Source organism: Arachis duranensis, unplaced genomic scaffold, assembly GCF_000817695.3.
Source record: "Arachis duranensis cultivar V14167 unplaced genomic scaffold, aradu.V14167.gnm2.J7QH unplaced_Scaffold_232525, whole genome shotgun sequence".
NCBI lineage: Eukaryota > Viridiplantae > Streptophyta > Magnoliopsida > Fabales > Fabaceae > Arachis > Arachis duranensis.
Window position 1 is genome coordinate 1,454,774 of NW_026264851.1, and position 19,566 is coordinate 1,474,339.

The 19,566-nt window shown below is 38.4% G+C and overlaps 1 protein-coding gene across 1 annotated transcript in view; it reads right to left on the reverse strand.

The window, feature by feature from the left end:
* The window catches only part of LOC107462006 (histone-lysine N-methyltransferase ATXR3), a 12,400-nt gene extending 1,720 nt beyond the window's left edge, over positions 1–10,680 (reverse strand). Inside the window, exons 1-16 of the mRNA XM_016080559.3 lie at positions 10,368–10,680; positions 7,637–10,141; positions 7,182–7,238; positions 5,285–6,412; positions 4,671–5,038; positions 4,059–4,589; positions 3,867–3,967; positions 2,364–3,354; positions 2,162–2,233; positions 1,590–1,700; positions 1,387–1,487; positions 1,069–1,168; positions 885–980; positions 487–654; positions 268–393; positions 79–132 (exon numbers count right to left, since the gene is read on the reverse strand). Coding sequence (XP_015936045.1) covers positions 79–132; positions 268–393; positions 487–654; positions 885–980; positions 1,069–1,168; positions 1,387–1,487; positions 1,590–1,700; positions 2,162–2,233; positions 2,364–3,354; positions 3,867–3,967; positions 4,059–4,589; positions 4,671–5,038; positions 5,285–6,412; positions 7,182–7,238; positions 7,637–10,022 — 6,390 coding nt within the window. The 5' untranslated portion in view covers positions 10,023–10,141; positions 10,368–10,680. The remainder of the gene's footprint in view (positions 1–78; positions 133–267; positions 394–486; positions 655–884; positions 981–1,068; positions 1,169–1,386; positions 1,488–1,589; positions 1,701–2,161; positions 2,234–2,363; positions 3,355–3,866; positions 3,968–4,058; positions 4,590–4,670; positions 5,039–5,284; positions 6,413–7,181; positions 7,239–7,636; positions 10,142–10,367) is intronic.
* Between the last annotated feature and the right edge of the window lie 8,886 nt (positions 10,681–19,566).

The following is a 19,566-nucleotide window of genomic DNA, read 5'->3' on the forward strand; positions in this document are numbered from 1 at the left end:
TCTTAAGAACATTAGAGAGAGAGAGAGAGAGAGAGAGAGAGAGAGAGAGAGAATACAGAGAACAAAGTTACAACCAACCTTGTCAAGAGTGACAGCAAGATTCTGAAGCCTTTGGTTGTAGACACCCTCAGCCTGAATCATATAAAGGACAGGATGAGCAGAAGCAATTGTGTGAAGGAAATATTAGCATAAAAAATTAGGAAATGTCATCTCTTAATACTAAAGTGCGCATGCAGAGAGAGAGAGAGAGAGAGAGAGAGAGCACACCTGAACCTCAGCATCACTCCTTTCAACTTCAAGACATATATCTGAAAAATATTTTCTTTTCTCTTCCAGATTATGCTTTAGAATTTCCTCAGGAAGTTTGGTTCTCTCAAAATTGATGAACCTCACCTTCACCACATCAAATGCAAGGAACATTAATACAAGAAACAAACTGCAAAAACTGAGGAATATTCGTAACAAGACATATGTTATGAGACATACAAGGCGAGCCGCATATGCAACAAGCCAATCTGGCAGGCCTTCAAGCAAACAGCTTCCTAAACCAGCTCTTCCCAAGTCATTGTAGTCCTCTTCCGACACAGAATTCAATTCACATGCTTCTAACATCAAATAATGCCGATCAAGAATTCCATGCGAGTCCTTCAAAACCTGAGAGGATGGTTAACATATTCCAGTCAATAGGTAGAGAACTAAACCATCAGATCAAACAAAAATATCAATCTACTTGTTACATACTACTGTAACGCCAGCCACAGTTTCATGAGTAACACTATCAACAAATCAAGCATGCTATTAAATATTAACATCTAAACAGATAGTTGCATTTTTCCCAAGTTATGTTTTCTAGGAATGTAGAAGTCAATTTTTCAAGTCCAAACCTTTTGGAAAGCCCCTTCACCAGTTAAATTGAGATAGCTCCCCCGGCATACTTGACTTCCACATAAACAAACCGATGCTTCATATTCCTCCTTGCTCTATACGAGGTTGAATTCATTAGACAGACGTTCAGAAGATTAATTTATCAATAGGAATTGAAAAAAACCAGGAGGCAACAGGACATACCTCTGTCACAGAATTGTAATCAAAAGTGATCTCCTCACCGGGTTGAATTTTACGAACACTATAAATCCCAATTTGATAATGACCGTCAACAGCAGTAACTCTAGAAAACAGCAAACAGATATTTACCACAAGTACAATTGAAATTAAAAAGTTTAACAAAATAATTGCATCCCCGCTAAGCACTGTGCTGAAATAGTAAACAAAACACTGAAATAGCAGAATTTTACAAGCAAGAGAACTAGTATCTAGTATCACCACCAGAAAAAAGTCACCTAACAGATTGGTAATGATCACATAACATTAATGTGAAAAGCTTACTTGGCTTCACAATTTGGTCGGCAAGAATGGCATATTCGGCTTGCATAATTAGCCTTATGCATGGCATCAACAACGACTAAGTCATACCCATCAGCATCACCCTGTCAGGAGTATTGCAAGATCAGCTAAGCACAGAATGGAAGATGGATGAACCATTCATCTCACTAAATATCACAAAATTGTTACTGAGAATTGACAAGCACCTTTGGTCTCTCGAGGTAGATGTTATAGAATTCAGGTGCCGGATCCTTACTATTTTTCTGTAGAGATCGAATCCCATCTTGTTTCTCAAACCACTTCCACACAGGATAAACCTGTAGAAAATAAATTTCAAAATAAATTAAAATGCATCACCATAGATTCGTATAGTATATCAAGACGAGATAGCCTTGTTATAAGAGATAGAATATATAGACAATAAAAGCCCATCAATCCAAGTAACATTCTATGCAAAACCTTAGCAGCAAAGGCCTGAATAATCCAGTGCCACAAGAACACAAGAAATATGGTAATTAAAGGATCTAATACACACAAAATCGTTAGAGGCACATACACTATAGAATTAGCTTTTGCCAACTATTTTAGGTTGCACATGTAGAACACAGAAGTGGCAAATTTTAGAGCATAAGAGAGATAATTGGTTTAAACATAAATCAAGATAGAGAATACAGTACAAATCATATGGACATGAAGATGGATTATTGTTTATATCTTGGCATTATCCTGCGAAAGAACATGCATATGCAAAATTCCATAAGCATATACAAAGTCCTACCTCTCCCAAAAATTCCACAACAAAATCATCTTCGGAAAAGCCTTCTTCCTTGTTACAAACAACACCAAGTCCCTGCACAGAAATACCGGAAAAAATAGAAATTACATAAACAGGAAAAAAAACTGAGTAAACAATGCAGTAGCAGACTATGTAAGGGTACCAATAACATTGTAGTTAAACAAAAAAAAAAATGTATATGTACCTTTCTATAAGCTACATATTTGTCATCTGGACGACTGTCTATGGCCTTTAGAATACCTTGACACATTTTAACTGTTCGTGCATCACAGCCCTCCTCTGCACATCTTTTAATCTCTTCAATAACAGGCTGCAGAGCATAGCTCATTGGAGTGCTTCCACTTCCAGTAAAATTCCTGACTTGCTTATTCAATGTTCGAAGAAGCACATCTTCTATGAACAAATGTTTGTCCTGAAGGGACCAATCTAACTCCTCAGGCATCGAATCAAGCAAAAGATTATGTGTATAAGGATCAATTCCATACACTTCTTGCTCAATAACTTCATTCCCAAGCTGCTTTCTAGGTTTATAATCCTTGACTTCAGGAAGTTCCATATCTGACTCCTCTGTACCACTCTTTTGTGCACTCAACTTTTCTGCATAGTCATCTGGTAATGAAACCCGCATCTTCCTTTGCACATCTTCCTCATCAGCTACAATGACATATTGATCAATGACTTCATATTTTCGAGTAACAGGGGGAACAAGGCTGGCTTTAGTCATGCGAGCACCCCACTCTCGATCATCAGTTATAAAATTCAAATCTCCCTCCGGTGTGAAGTGTCCATCTCCCCTTGACTCCCCAATTAGATTTTCTGAATGTCCTTGGTCATCACTTTCAGCCTCTGAGGTTGTAGTATCACTGTCACTCTTACCATCTTCATAAGACCGATCAAGATCATCAGATGTTTCACTCTCTGAGTCCATAGATTTCTTATTCAACTTAGATAAGCGCCTCCTAATTTCCCGATCGGAGGTATATTCCATATTGTCCAATCCATGTGTTCCATTACTCCTATACTTCCTATCAGTTACCAATCTATTTTTCTTATACTTTGAGGATAGCACATCTCTGTCATGCACAGATATAGAGCTCTCTTCCAACAGCGTTGCAAGCTGAATAAACAATGTGATCATACGATTCATGTCATTAGCATCACCCCGATTCTTTGCCCTGTGATGGATAAGCACACAAATGACCCAACCATTAAACATGAATATTGTTGAAAAGCGAAGAACATTAAGCGTGTAAGGTGAAACACCCTTTCTTATGACCTAATAAAGACATGCTAAATGAACAATTCCAAAACAGAGGTAACTGGGTCTCAGGATGTAAAAGTAAGATGTATGTGAAACTGCCAAACGGTATAAAAACTTGAGGTATAACAACAAAGCAGTCATAGAGCTTAGAATTTAACATAAGAACTTCAATGGTAAGAACCAGATTCTGAGAAAATTATGACAAACTATGGTCTATTTTGTTATTTATTTATTTTAAGAAGTCCCCTTTTTTTTTAGTGAAGATGTTCTTTTGTTTATTATGATTGACAACATAAGCCAACAGACCCTACTTCATTAAAATGTCTCCAATCATAGTAATAATATATACCCAATTTATCAAAAAAAAAAAGAGGGAATTACAATCTCCATCCAAGGAGACAGAAGAATAGAAGAAAGAAAACTTACTTTATAGCATCACGGCACATTCTACTTATGTCCTCCTTGACAGAGCTCAAACCACGGCCAATATAATATCCATTTTTCATTCTAGCCTCAATTTCTGCAACCTGTTAAAAATAAAATATGACAAATTAAATTATGACTATCAAAGGACTTCACAGTAACAGTAACAATGGTTAAAAAAAAAAATTTCTGTACCTTAGGCACAAAAAAATCACAGGAGTTTGTCTTCATAATTTCTCTCAGTCTTGAAGCAAGGAATTCCTCCATCCTCTTATAACCACTTTCAGACTTCTTAATTGCCCATCGTCTTGTACGAGCATCCCTTGATAGAATGGACGAGGACCTTCTAGCATCATATAGTTTTGACCGCTTGTATAAGTTTCGACGAAACAATTGCTTTGCGGTGTCTCTCTTATCCACACTATCAAAGTAATCCTTCAACTGACCAAAATCATCCATGCCTAAACTGCTGGATTTTGAAACAGATGAAGTTTGATCTGTAATGTGTTTAAGGCTTCTGATTTTATGGGACTCCTCTAAAAATCGGCTCTTAATCCATTTCACATGGACAAATTTAGGAGTCAGCTCTTCAAACTGGCTGCACCCTCTGATGTCTATTGTAGACAAACCAGGAAAAGAGTGAAGAATTTTCTCAAGTGTGTCGGCCGAAATATTCTTACAACCCATTAGAGTCATAGAACTGATCTTTTCTTTGTCATAAGCATCCTGCAATAAATGATCATATTAGATGATGAGGAACAAGAAAATTCCTGACAATCGGAAAGGTAAAATAAGTATCAAACCTACCATAATGTTCAACAACATGGAGTCAGTGCAGGAGTGACCCAATGATGATAAATTGACATGTCTTGAGACTTCTTTGTAAAAACGTACAGCAGTTCTCCAATGCTTGCAAGTTATTGATGCAAAAACAAGGGACTTCAAATCAGATCTCAGAAAATGGAATATTCTTGCTAACATATGACCATCCAATAAGCCCCAGGTTGCCACCTCAGAGTCAGTAAGACCAATGGCTTCTTCAATGAAAGTAGCATCACCACATAGATCCTCAAACGTGGTTTCATCCTTCTCAATAGTAGGACCATCTTCAAACTCACTGTCTTCCTCACCATCAACCAGCATCCGGGCTCTTTTGGTAGCACGTGCATCACCGTCTAAATAAACATGGCCCAACATAGACACACAAAAATACAAAAATATAACAATCAGCCAAGATGACAAGCAAATTAGCTAGCTAGTGAAGACATCTGAAGTTGAGGAAATACATTCGGCTAAAGGGGGAATAAATGTTCCCAAAAACAACAAAAAAAGGGTGAGAAATAAGTGTTGCCACTTGCACTAAAAGGGATGCAACAAAGACAAATAAAGCAAAACCAAGTTGAAAAAGGACTAGTTATTACCTGATTTCCAATAAATTTGCTTCTCAATTTCTTTCTTTGGTTGTCTTGCATTGATCCATGGATCTAAAACCTCATTTATAGCTGCAGCAAACTCCCGACTCTTATATGATTTCATTACCAGTTCATGCAGTTTCCCTCGAGTGTAACCAACAAACTGAGGGTGTATGATGTTAAACAAACTTAGATTTGCATAAGGTTCACCAACACAGACATCCTGAATGTGCTTTGATTGCACTCCAGATGTTGAACTGCTTTCTTGGTGGCTCCCGAGACTAACGTCAGAAATTTCTGTAGCAGAGGTAACAGGAACCCATAGTTTATCACTTTTCCTAAACACACTGCTAAGCTTTTTTATAATTCCTTGATCTACTAAATGCTGCAGTTCTAAAAATGATGATGGCCCTCTTTCACGCCCAGAACCATCAAGATAATACCAGTCCCCAAAATGTAACTGCAAATCCTTAACAGTACAGAGATGATCTTTAGGGACATTAATGAATTCCATGCTATGGCGAGAACCTCGATCACTAGCAGCTTTTGAATGAGAATCCTCTTCAATTGACGATCTCCTGCTGTCACTACTAGAAGAATGAGGTCGGGTAGACCTTGAATGATATCTATCTTTGCCTCGCGATTTGTGCCGTGACTCAGACATCAATGATCCCTGATCCTTGACGACACATGCATTTATTCTAACCACTGAAAGAACATTTCCTTTCGTTCCTCTAACAAAGGCAGGCTTGCTTTGAGCTGATCTGCTCGCAGCACAGTAATCAACCCGCTCATCAGCACAAAAAGCCCACAAAGGGAGATCAAGTTTCCTGCTCTGAGAAGGAAAATACAAGTCATCTTTATGAGGCCAGCGAGGATCTTCACATCCAGACTTTGGCATTAGGCATAAAGGAAATCCATCATTTAGGACAAATTTCTTCCTAGAATATCTATCTTGGGCATCATCATTCCTCTTCCAATCCCCACCTTTGCATGACCAACGGGAAGAAAACCAGTCATCAGGAGCAGCAAATCCATTATCCTTTTCACAGGACATGCTCATCTCATTATCTCTTGGTGCAATATCAATTCTTGAACCACTATCTTCACTGAGGCTGGAATCATGCCAAGGAAAACCTGAACATAAAAAGTAATTAATAATCTTGATAACACGGCATGTAACTCTAAAGAAACAACTATTTGCTTTTGACTTCACCCAGTGAACAGTAAGGTACAATTGTACAACCAGAAATGTTTTGTATTTTAAGGCTTATAATTAAGAACAAAAATGAATTTTCAAAATTATATTATCACCAACTCACCATATCAACGGAAATTTGAAAATGCAATTGACAGATCCAACCGTCATTAGTGACTGAGTTGGCTAGATGCAAATATATTAATCCAACTGGGAGAAAAAGGAATTTCGGGCAAGCATAGCAAAGGGGAAATGAAACCGAACCTAAATGATAAGCAAATTACTTTGTATTTTAAAACTATCACCAAATGCATTATGTAGAGCATTAAAAAGTTACTAAGAATTCAGGCATAAACTCAAAATGCATTTGCTTGAATCAATATTTCTTCTTATATATTTTTTCTGGTATATCCCACCAAATTATTTGATGCTGTTGAGTTTCATCAAAAAACACAAAAGGAAATAAATAAACGCTAGAGATTGAGAAACCTAAAATAATAAACCAACATCACCACGTCAATATTGCAATGTATCAGAAAACCAAAACATATTAAAAAAGAATACCAGTAATTTGAATATACCACGCTATTCATTGCTAACAAATCAAAGGGGGGAAAATATACAACCTTAGAAGAAATATAAAAAAATAAACAAATTAAATTAAAAGAAAACCGGGTCCGGCTATTAAGCAATTACGCAATTACGTACCTTCACAGTCTTCCAATCCCTCCAATTTTGCATATTCAAAATTCATTTGCAGAGCCTCTGCAAGATAAGAGGAAAATATCACCAACATGGGAAAGATAAGATATTTAGGCGAATAAAGGAAAAGTAAAGATTGACTATTGAAGCTGTGTTTGTCTCAACTAAAAAATTTTACAAAAATAAAAATAAATTAAAAAAAAAACAAAAAACAAAAACACCCAGAACCCTGAAAAAAGTCACCTTCAAATGTCACGAATAAATTTTATAAAATATTCAGAATTTAGGGGGAATAAAAAAAAAATCTTTAACGCTTTTTTGAAAGAGCAAAACAAAATAGCCTTCTAAAAAAACCAGTTTTAGTCTTTTTAACTTGAAAATAATATCAACTAGTAAAATAAAAATTTTGAAAATCAGAGACACCAGACGAATACAAGTGTGTCATCCACAACACAAATTACCTTTTATTGCCTCAAGCTCCATCCCAGGAGTGGCATCATAACCTTCTAACAGACTTCCAACCCTTTCATCAATGTGGAGATCCTCCAACAGTTCAGATGCATGCAAGTTGTCATCAGAGCGCAGCAAAGTGGCTGGCATTTCCTGACTTTGGTCAAGACCAGATTGAAGAACATCTCCAGTATCTGCCAAGATATTACCAGGAGCTTCTGGAGGATTTACTAGCTGAGTAATGGCATCTGACATAATGGACTGAAAAGGCTGAGCCGCCAATGGTGATGACGCATTTTCAACAGTTAACCATCTGTCACTATCTAAGTGCTTAATAAAGTGATCTGACATCAGTACTCCTTCATCAACAAGGACCTTGATGTCAGAGAGTTTAGCAGGACCATTTTCTACGCCACCATAATCAAGGTAAAACCATTTCCCGGATGCTGAATCAGTCACCATAGGGACATGTGGAGGGGTATCACAGATATCCATATCTTCTTCCATTGATGGAAGCTCCTCAGGAACTAGCTCAATGTCAGGAGATTCTTTGCTAATAGATGGGCTGCGGGGCAGCTGTTCATTTGTAGGTTGACTGGAGATATCTTTGTCAGTCGACTCGTCAGTATTGGGTACATTTCTTTCACTTTGAGATTCTGCAGCAGAACAATTTGACTCCCTCTTGTGCTTATCATCTTCATGTTCCTTAGAATTATATTCTGAGTTAGGCTTTTCACTTTGTAAGGTTTTACAAATTGTTTCTCGATCATTATTTTTTCTATTACCGTCAAGGGATGATCCTTCCACTAAATTTGGAGTATGGTCCCTGCGATCATTGGGCCGGCCTCGATCCTGTGGTGACCGCTCGGCATGGGGAGGACTTTTGAACTTATGATCATGCTGTCGATTTCGCTCCCACATCCTCTCATGTGGTGATCTCTCGCGACCATGGGGGGATTTCTCCCTGCTGTAAGGTGATTTATCACGACCACAGGGGGATGGACGAACTCCCTGTGTAGGACTTTTGAATTTGTGATCATGCTGACGATTTCTGTCAAAATTCCTCTCGTACGGGGATCTCTCCCGACAGTGTGGGGATTTCTCGAGCCTATATGGAGATCTGTCACGGCAAGTCTCCAGCCTATATGGAGATCTGTCACGGCCAGAGGGGGACCTTCGCAACGGAGTGCGATCTCTATGATCATAATACCTGGACTGATCTCGTGGGGACCGGTCAGAATGACCAGGGCTGTGTCCATGCCTGTCATAAGCTTGCCTTGAAGAGACAGAAGATTCATGATTTCTGGAAGAATATTTGTCTACTGATAACTTCGAAGGATTACTACTTCTGTATGGTCGCTCCACAGAGCGGCGAGAATAGTTCTCCGGATAACCATGACGAGGGAAGTCATCAGAAAGCCTCCGACTTTTTAAACTGCCATAATCTCCAAATTGCTTCCTGTCGGAGCTGTCAGAATCATTACTGAGCCTTTTCATGCGAGTCCCAGGATTGTAATCTCGTGAATAATCCTTACCATTGCTGTTTACATTTTTCCCTTCGTCCACAATCTTTGAACTAATCCTCACACTCCTCTGTTGTCCACTCTCCCAGCTGGGAGAACTTTTAGCATACTGTCCCCCGCTTCTGTTAAACTCTTTCTTTCTATAAAAATCATCAGAAGCAAATCTTCCAGAAGGGGGAGTCCGGTCACGTTCGATTTTCCAGGCTTTTTCCCTACCTGGATGGAACCTGCGGATTCTACTGTTGCCATAATCATCCTTGCCCATTTCTCCCTTATACCATCTATCCGGAATGAACTCCCCCTTTTCAATATCATCCTTCATACCTCTCCAGGACCCATATTCACCTTTCTCAGCTTCTCCTTTCCTACCCTTCTCAGGAACCACTTCTCCTCTTTCCACATCCTCTCTCTCCCATTTTCCAGGAGAATTCTCTCCCTTCTCCAGCTCCCTTGCTTTCCATTTGTCGCTCACGATCTCTCCAGTCTCAATCTCACTCCTCCGCCGTGGCAAAGGTGGAGGTGGCGGAAGTGGCATATCCGGCACAAACTCTCCATTCTCAAGGTCATTTCTTGGCCACTTCAAGGTGCCCAATTCACCCTCTTCCACTTCCTCCTTCTGCACCTTCTCAGCACAAATTTCGCCATTCTCAACCTCGCAAGTCCTCTTGTTTACTCTGTCAGACCCCAATTCACTACTAACCGCCTTGTCTTTTCTCTGCTTCATCTTCTTCTTCTTCTTCCTCCCTCTGGTACCGTCAGGAAGCTTGAGCAACTTGGAACTGAGCACATTATTCCCACCACTACTCTTGCCCTCGCAAAGTGTCTTGTCCATGATATGCTGCAAAGGCATGCACGCGACACCCCCATCGCCCATGGAACTCACCAACTTGAGAACCGAGAAACCCTAATTCTCCCCTCGGCCGGGGCTGTCGATGCTCATGCTTCACAGGCTCGCTTCAGCTCCAATTCAATTCAGGCTCCAATCCAAAAACCCTAAATTGAACAGAACAAAAAAGAACAAGAAAGCGGATCAGAAACCGAAGGAGAAATGTAGGGTTTTATCGAAGCGCAATCGCGAGACGCGAAGACGAAACGAGGGTTAAAAGAGGAAACCTTTGGAGAAGCTGGGTGATTCAAAGCCCACGAAGCTACTCAACGCAAATCTAGAAATCAAAATTGAAAAGATGAAAGGAGAAGAGGATAAGAAGAGGATAATTACCGAAAGAACCGGGAGAGAAGAGACGATATAGATCGGAGGAGAAAACTGTGGTGGTGCGAGGAATGAAGAATATGGCGAGATCGAGAAGTGATGTGAAATTAATTGTGTTTTGCGTTGAAGAAAGAATAGGGTAAATTAAGTGTTTTGTGCTGTTATTTGTTGCTGCTGTTGTTGTTGTTCGTCGTTGGGCCTTGGCGCTTCTTTGGTTTTCTTTCTCTCTTTCTTTCTGCTATGTGTTGTGTTGTGTTGTTGGTGTTTCTATCTTATAATTTTTTTTCTTCTTTTTCCGTTTTCTTTTGCTTTTCCCCTGTGTGTTCTTGTTTGTCTCAAGGGCGAAACTTGGCGTTTCATTTATTTTTTTCTCTTATAATATTTGTGTATTTAACTTTTTATATTTATTTATTGGTGGATTAAAATACAGAAATGCCCTTGTAGACGAGGGAATGGCTGCTCAAGTAGGAGGGAGTATTTGCCTATTTGGGATGTCTAATGCTACAGGGAATTAGTCATTGGCGTGTGGGATAGTGTGATATTATTTTGTTTAGTTTGGGTTTGGTCCACTCCAATTAACATGGTTAATGGATTGGGATAGCCCATTAGTTAATAGTCCATTTCACTCCATGATCCATCCATGATTAAGCTCCAGGCTTTCACGTCCAAAAAAAAAGCTCCAGGCTTTTCACTGTCCAAAAAAAAAAAGCTTCGGCCTTAATGTATTTGTATATAAATACATATGTCGTTTAATTCATTTTTAATGTATATTTATATTTCAACATGTATTTTATACTGGTAACTAATTTTAGTGTACATATAATATAATCCAAATTAATTTTACATGTGCATCTAATTATATAATTATACATTAATAAAAATAATTATTTTTTACATTAATCATATCAATATATCCACATATGAATCCTATTCCCCAAATAGAGTGAATCTTGGCTGATAAAAACTAGAAGGCCATATATATATATATCAAAAAATTTAATTTAAAGATTTGCTATTAAGTATTGAGTTTTATTATATAAAGTAAAATTTAAATATTTGATACTTATTTAAATAGATTAATAAATTAATTATTAAATTAATTTAAATTGTTTAAAATTATATAATTTTAAAGATTAAAATAAAAATAAAAATAAAAATATACCATTAAAAAAAAGAGGAGAAAAAAAGGACCGAAGAAAATTATATTATACCATCCGAAACGGAAAAAAAAAAGGACCATAAGAGAAAGAATTTTTTAAAAGAAAAAATCATACGTGCGACAAGAAAAGAAAATCACACTATTCTTTTCAAGTACGATAACGCACATTTGAGATCAGTTGTGCATGCATGATGCATGGTTGATATTTATTATAGAAACTGCGGCACTGCAGAAAAATGCTTAGTGAGAAGCTTGACATAATGCATAGGCCCTTTTTATATATTGAATAACTCAGCATCAAATGTCTATCAAAATCCATTAGCAAATAAGGAAATTCTTTTTGTGTGAGGAGTTAATTTAGGTAGAGAGTGAAGATTTTTATATAAGTTAAAAAGAATATATGTATCACATGTATATCTTCGTTTTTCACCAAAATTTCTTTTTTCACTATAAAATTACCCAATAAATAAATATATTGACAAAGATGTCAAGCACTGATTCACCCTTGTATAATTAAGACGTCACATACTTGCAGTGAAGGATCTAAAAAATTTATGTTAGGAGATAAAAATAATATATATTACTATCAAAATATATATTAATTTAAATTTAAAAATATAAAAGTGCACATTAATTATTCGAATACAAAAAAAATAATAAATGACTATTTGTATCCATGAGAAATGAAAACGCTGACATTTGTACCCATGAAAGCTCGAAACTAATCTTGTATCCATGATAGATGTTGTCCGTCTGACAAAAGTACCCTGGCTTAGATCTGAGCTTGGTTCGTGGGTTTCCGAACCTACGTGGCACTCCCAACCCCCCCAAAATCTGAGCCAACCATTCACCATCATCATCTTCATCTTCTTCACCATCATCCCCATCCATCACTGTCTATTCCCAGCCACCATAACCTGCATCACCATCACTTCAGCACCGCCACAGCCACCTCCATTCACCACAACTTCCGGCCAACCATTCACCATCATCATCTTCATCTTCTTCACCATCATCCCCATCCATCACTGTCTCTTCCCAGCCACCATAACCTCCATCATTATCACCTCAGCACCGCCACAGCCACCTCCCTTCACCACAACCTCCGGCGACAACCCACACCGCCGCACCCCTTTCTCTTCTTCTTCCCCTCTTCTCATCTCCGCTGAGCCCAGAGACCACAGCGCCATCTCCTCCTCTCTACCAAAGTCCAGAGCGGCAGTGGCCACCTTCTCCATTCCTGGGTCTCCTCTCGTCTGCCACCAAACAGGCGCGACACCCAACCTTCTACGTAGCGTCCTTACGGTGTTTCAACCCGTCACCACTCCCTTATCCGAACCCTAGCTCCACCGACCATAACTGTCGGCCTCTACGAGCCACCGCAACCCTCTTCCCCTTTCTCCCCTTTGTGTGTTCTCTGTCTTCTTCAGCCACACCAACGAACCGGCCACCTTCTCCTCCCTCTCTCTCACTGGCCGAACCGCCGCGCCGTCGACGATGAGCCCCTTTTCCCTTTCTTCTTCCTTCTCTGTCATCCCGTCTCACCATCGTGAACCAGCCTAGCACCGTCGCGATTCCAGCCTAGAAATGCAATGTTAGTTGCTTAGGTTGTTAGATAATCTGAGCTGGATAGTGGATTTAGGTTTCTTTTTATTCATGCTGCAGTTTGAAAATTTTGCTATTTTGATTCATGTTGCTATTTGAAAATTTTGGCTTGTTTGATGCTGCTGGGAGCTTTGGGGGGTGGGAGTGCCACGTAGGTTCGGAAACCCACAAACCAAGCTCAGATCCAAGTCAGGGCACTTTTGTCAGACGGACAGCATCTATCATGGGTACAAGATTAGTTTCGAGCTTTTATGGGTACAAATGGTCATTTATTCCAAAAAAAATCAAAAATTACATTAGCTACTAACTTTCTTCGCTTCAAATCTTAAATGTACTTCTCTTCTTGTTTTCATATTTTGAAAATGTTGAATAATTATTTCATTATCAACTCGATTACGAAGTCGACTCTTTATGATATTCATAACAGAAAATATTTTCTCAACTGATGTCGTTGCCACAAGTAAAATCAAAGCTAATTTCAACAGAACAAATATCAATGGATAAACAATATACTTTTTTGTCTCAACTAACTTTTGAGATAGTTTACTGATTCCATTTATATTTGAGAATTGATCATCAAGACGTATATCCAATATAAAAATTAATAAGTAAAAAATAATGGCTAAATTTGATCTTTTATATTCACGATTTTTACTATTTTAGTTTTTCAAAATCAAAATTCATTATACTAATCCGTAAGATCTAGCTCCAAGCACCATATTAGTCCCTAGATTCCTTTTCAAACACCATATTAGTCCCAGGACTTTTTTTCGTATTGAGTGAAAAAATAGAATGATGAACTAACTCTGACTTAACATGCTAAACACAGAGCTAAATGATGTTGCTTCATTTTGGTGGTTAAACAAGGTAAAAACGAAATCGTTTTGATAATAAAGAGAGATAAAATAGTTTTCACATCATATAAACTCTTCATCATCATCTTGTTACTGTCTTGCTTAAGCGCCAAAATGAAGGGTGGTAAACTCTGGTTTTTAGGGAAGGTTCTGCCGAAATTTTTGTAAAAATTTAAAGAATTTTGTAAGTTTGGTTTAAACGAGAAATAAGTTCCATGATTTCAATTTGTGAAAATGGTTTATGATTCAACTTATTTAATTTTAAATAACGACAAAAAGATATTTATTTAATTAATTAAAGCTTTAACAACACAAACTATTTTATCAAACCACGGGTTCGGGTTTAGAAAATGTGAGAGAAAATAGTGTAAATAGAGTTAGGTGACGAACTTGAAGGAAAAAGAGATACGCAAAAAAAAAGATGTAGTTGAATTTCGATTTATAAGAATTCTTGTGATAAAGGTTGCGGGTATATATTGAAATTGATGATTTAGAGAAGTTTGGCTTGCCAATTTATAAAATAATTGATTGGAGGAATGATTTAATGAGATTGAATGGAGTTATGATGTGTTGAGTTAGACTGTTGTTGGCTATGGATGATTATGTTCTATTTTGAGTTAGTATACAACCTTGACCTCGAGTCTAGGGTGTCGTATTTAGAGACCTCATACTTGCAAGCCGCATGTAACAGCCCAAGCCTCACCCGATGAATGATAAAGAGTACGGAGTAGGGTTTGGCGGAGTTGTTGATGAGTATATTGAGAGTTGTGATTGAAGCTGAGATAAGTAAATATTAAGATTATAACGAATGAGGTGATGATAGTGATGATGAGAATAATGTTGAATTTGAGATTTAATGTGTTATGAATTGATGAATGATGATGAGATTGAGAATGATGAACTATGATTGAAATATTCATATGACTTATGTATTTGAATTATCAGAGACACGAGTATCCCTGGGTAGACACATTGGCTTACCACCACTTGCTCCAGGTTGAGACTCGATACTCTGTTGACCCTTTATCGCAAAGATGTGATCGGGCACTTTAACTTTTAGAGTTCCTCTATGGGCATGCACATATATAAATTGAGCTTGGGATTTTCTTATGGATATTTTTGAGCTTGGGGATGCGCGCACAGAAGAATTGTCCAATGGTTACCTATCAGGACATGTCGAATTGGCTATATAATCGACAGATGATATCATCAGCTATAGGGCAGATATACATCCTCATTATATGCATTTGTATGCTTCTCTTGAGTGTGCATTATCTTGGTTTGCCTAAATGATTAACTGTGTTTACCTGCTATTTGGTTTACGTGCTGTATTTGTACTCTATCTATGATTTCTTTGATGTGTATATTTATCTGAAAGACCCTCTTTGGTGGAGCCGTGATGATGGTGGTTTTTGATATGGGATGATGGAGGTTGAGACAGGATGAATTAGGTGTTGCTTTATTATTCTAATTTATGAATTGGTTGGATAGGAGTGAGTGATGTAAGTTGGGTAGGAAGCCCTTAGGTACGTCATTGGTCCTTTTTCATTTCTTTAAACTATTCACCTTACTGATTTGTAAACTAAAGGAGTTTCTTTATGACTTTTCAAAGTAGGTTTTTCCATAAAACTTTGTCAAAAAGTTATTATTCAATAATAAACTGTTTTTATAATGAAATTAATTCTATAGTTCTTTGCTTTGATGGTATTCTCTTCCCTGCTGAGAACCTACGAGGATGATATTCTCACTCTCCTATAGAATTTCTTTTTCAGTAACAGGTTCAGGAAGCTTTGCTGTGAAGTCGCGACCGAATTACAGAGCTTTAAGTATATACATGTTTTCATTTTCTGTATTTGGTTTAGTCTTAAGTTTTATTTTTCCCTCGTCGTTTATTGTTTCGGTTCTTAGAGGGGTAGGACTTGTATTTGAGAAATTATAAATAAGTCTATGTATTTAACATTATGTGGATATAATTGTGTGATTAAGAGTTTAAAATGTAAAGACTTTTTGCTTTTAAATTAAAAATTCGGTTTATATTCGCGAAGGCTTAATATTAAATAAAAATAGTATTATATTAAAAGAGTAGAGGTAGGTAATGCCTGAACTTTTAGTGCAATTATGAGGTGCTAAAAGTAAGAGTGTTATAATTACTCTGCAGCCTGCAGGTCCCTATAGTTCCATTGAATTTTCAATTAGGTCCCTATACGTTTTTTCTTTTCAATTAAGTCCCTAGACGTTAAATTTTTTTTCAATTTAGTCTCTGTCATAACAAAACCATTTAAGATAACAGAATATTCTGTTAAAAAATCGAATATTCTCATGATTGGGTTAGAATAGCTAATTGAACACACATCTATTTTTTCAAAATACCAAAACAACCCTTGGCATTTTATCCTAAAGTTAGAGAACCCTAGCAAGCCCTAACTTATTCTCTGAAGTTCTTGTGTAGTGGTGTTTCTCCTCCATCGGTTGGTGTCGTCGTCCATCTGCATCGTTGTCAGCGTTCATCGATTGGTGGTCGTGTAACGCCCTAATTAGCCTAAGCTTTACCTCGTGTCGTAAAGCAAAGGTTAATCAGAGATTATGACAATTATAAACTCATACATATATAGCAAAGGTTAATTAGAGATTTGACGTTTCAATAGTCCTTTCCGGCTGTCCATCCGTTTGCGGATGATATGCGGTACTGAGACATAGCTTCGTACCAAAAGCTCTTTGGAAAGCTCTCCAAAACCTTGATGTGAATCGGAGATCGCACTCCGACACTATGCTTGATGGCACACCATGTAACTATACTATCTCCTTGATGTACAATCTTGCCAACTCATCCATAGAACAGTTTACTCGGGTAGGTAGAAAATGAGTGGATTTGGTTAAGCGATCCACGATCACCCAAACCACGTCAAATTCCGACCTAGTCCTTGGTAATCCAGTCACAAAGTCCATCACAATTCCTTCCCACTTCCACTGAGGAATTTCAAGTGGCTGTAGCATTCTTGATAGCTTCTGATGCTCTATTTTTACCTTCTAACATGTCAGGCACTTGGATACCACTGTAACTACATCACTTTTTATCCTAGGCCACCAGAACATCTTCTTTAAGTCATGATACATCTTCGTACTTCTGGGATGAATAGAAAACCCACTGTTATGAGCTTCTGACAACAAGTCTTGCCTTAAACTCCCGACATCTGGTATACAAATTCTCCCTTTATACCTCCACAACCCTTCATCATCCTTGGTAAATTCTCCACGCCTCTTATCACCAACTGGTTGCAACAATTGCTGAAGCTTTTGCTCATCTTGCTGAGCCTTCTGAATCTCCGTTTTAAACGTACTTGAAATATGAAACTGATTCAAAAAGCCCTTCCGGCAACCTCACCAATATCCAGCTTAAGATCCACGAACTTATCCAATAGCTCATCTTCCTTGATTTTTATCCAAGCTATTGTTAAAGACTTCTGACTCAATGCATTTGCTACCACATTCGCCTTTCCAGGGTGATAACTCAATTCAAAATCATAATCCTTAAGCAACTCCATCCATCTCTTCTGACGCATATTAAGCTCTTTCTGATCAAAGATGTACTTGAGACTCTTATGATCAGAAAAGACGCTAAACTTCACTCTGTACAAGTGGTGCCTCCAAATTTTCAAAGCAAACACAATCGCCGCTAATTCCAAATCATGAGTTCGGTAATTTACCTTATGCGGTCTTAGCTGACACGATGCGTAAGCCACCACGTTCCGATGTTGCATCAACACGCAACCTAAACCCTTCAGTGATGCATCACAATACACTTCAAACGGTTCATGCAGTTCCGGTAAAATCAAAACAGGTGCTGAAGTTAACTTCTGCTTCAAAGTTTGAAAACTTTCTTCACACTCCGACGTCCACAAAAAAAGGCACCTCCTTCCTTGTTAACTTAGTCATCAGTAGTGCAATCCAGGAGAATCCTTCAATGAATCTTTGGTAATATCCGGCTACGCCCAAGAAGCTCCTAACTTCCGTCACTATCGTTGGTCTTTCCCATTCCATCACCGCTTCTACCGTAGAAGGGTCTACCACTTTTCCTCCTTTGCTCACCACATGACCTAAGAACTTTACTTCCTCCTTCCAGAACTCACACTTGGTCAATTTAGCATACAATTTTCGCTCCTTTAAGATTTGCAACAGAATTCTCAAGTGTTCCTCATACTCTTTTGCCGTCTTAGAATAAACTAGGATGTCGTCTATGAAAACCACCATGAATTTGTCCAAAAAGGGACGAAATACTCTGTTCATGTAATCCATGAAAACAGCAGGTGCATTCGTTAACCCAAAGGACATAACTGCAAACCCGTAGTGTCCATAGCGCGTCCTAAACTCAGTCTTAGGGATATCATCCTCTTTCACCCTTATCTGATGGTAACCATCTCAAATCAATCTTAGAAAACACCCCAGTTCCTTGCAGCCAGCTGATCCATCAAGTCATCTATCCTTGGCAACGGGTACTTGTTCTTCACAGTCACTTTGTTCAACTGTCAGTAATCCACACACAGTCGTATTCCCCCATCCTTCTTTTTCACCAATAAAACTGGCGCTCCCCACGGTGATACACTCGGTCGAATGAACCTCTTGTTCAGAAGCTCTTCCAACTGAGTCTTTAATTCAGCCAGCTCTATCGGAGCCATTATATACGGTGCAATCGACACTGGTCTAACTTCAGCACTAATTCAACCGCAAATTCAATTTCTCTTTGAGGTGGAAACTCAGAGATATCTTCCGGGAACACCTCCGAAAAGTCTCTAACCACTGGAATCCGATCTAAGTTCAGGGCATCTCCCAAAGTATTAGTAGCCAACAGGATGTAACCCTGACATTCTTCTCTCAAAGAAATCTAACAAAACCTGATTCTTCGACAACCAATCAAACCCCAAAATTATTTCCAACCCAACCATAGGTAAACAAATCAAGTCATGCACGAAGTCTCTACCCTCAAACTTGAAACCTACTTGCCTACACCCTGTCTGATGCGGAGTATGTACATGCAAATCAAACGCTAACTCTGACACTTTCAAGCCTAATTCTTCAACTTTTGCAAACGAAATAAACGAATGCGAAGCTCCAGTATCATACAATGCAATTAATATTTTATCACCAATTAATCATATACCTCTCATCAATGGATCCGCCTTAGAAGCATCCTTGGCGTTCACAGCAAAGACTCGCCCCTGGTGCTATTTCTGACCTGCACTCGGGTTCTTCCCCCGAGTACAATCCCTCGCCATATGACCAGGTAATCCACAATTGAAGCACCCACTAAACCAATCTTGCAAGAGTCATATGGGAAAAAATATCCACAACGCACACAAGTCAAATCCGGAGAAATCTTACTCTGATTTCCTCTCCCTTTGCCACGCTGAAACTGATCCTGAGTGTTTTTTCTGAAGCCTCCTTAACCTTGAGGTGCATATCTTCCTCTCTTGAAACTTTGACCCCTCGGATGGAAATACTTGCCACGTCCATTACTAGTATTCCCTCCATGAGTATCCTTGGACGCCGCTACTGTCTTGGCATATTCCTCAACCACCCGTGCTTTGTTCACCAA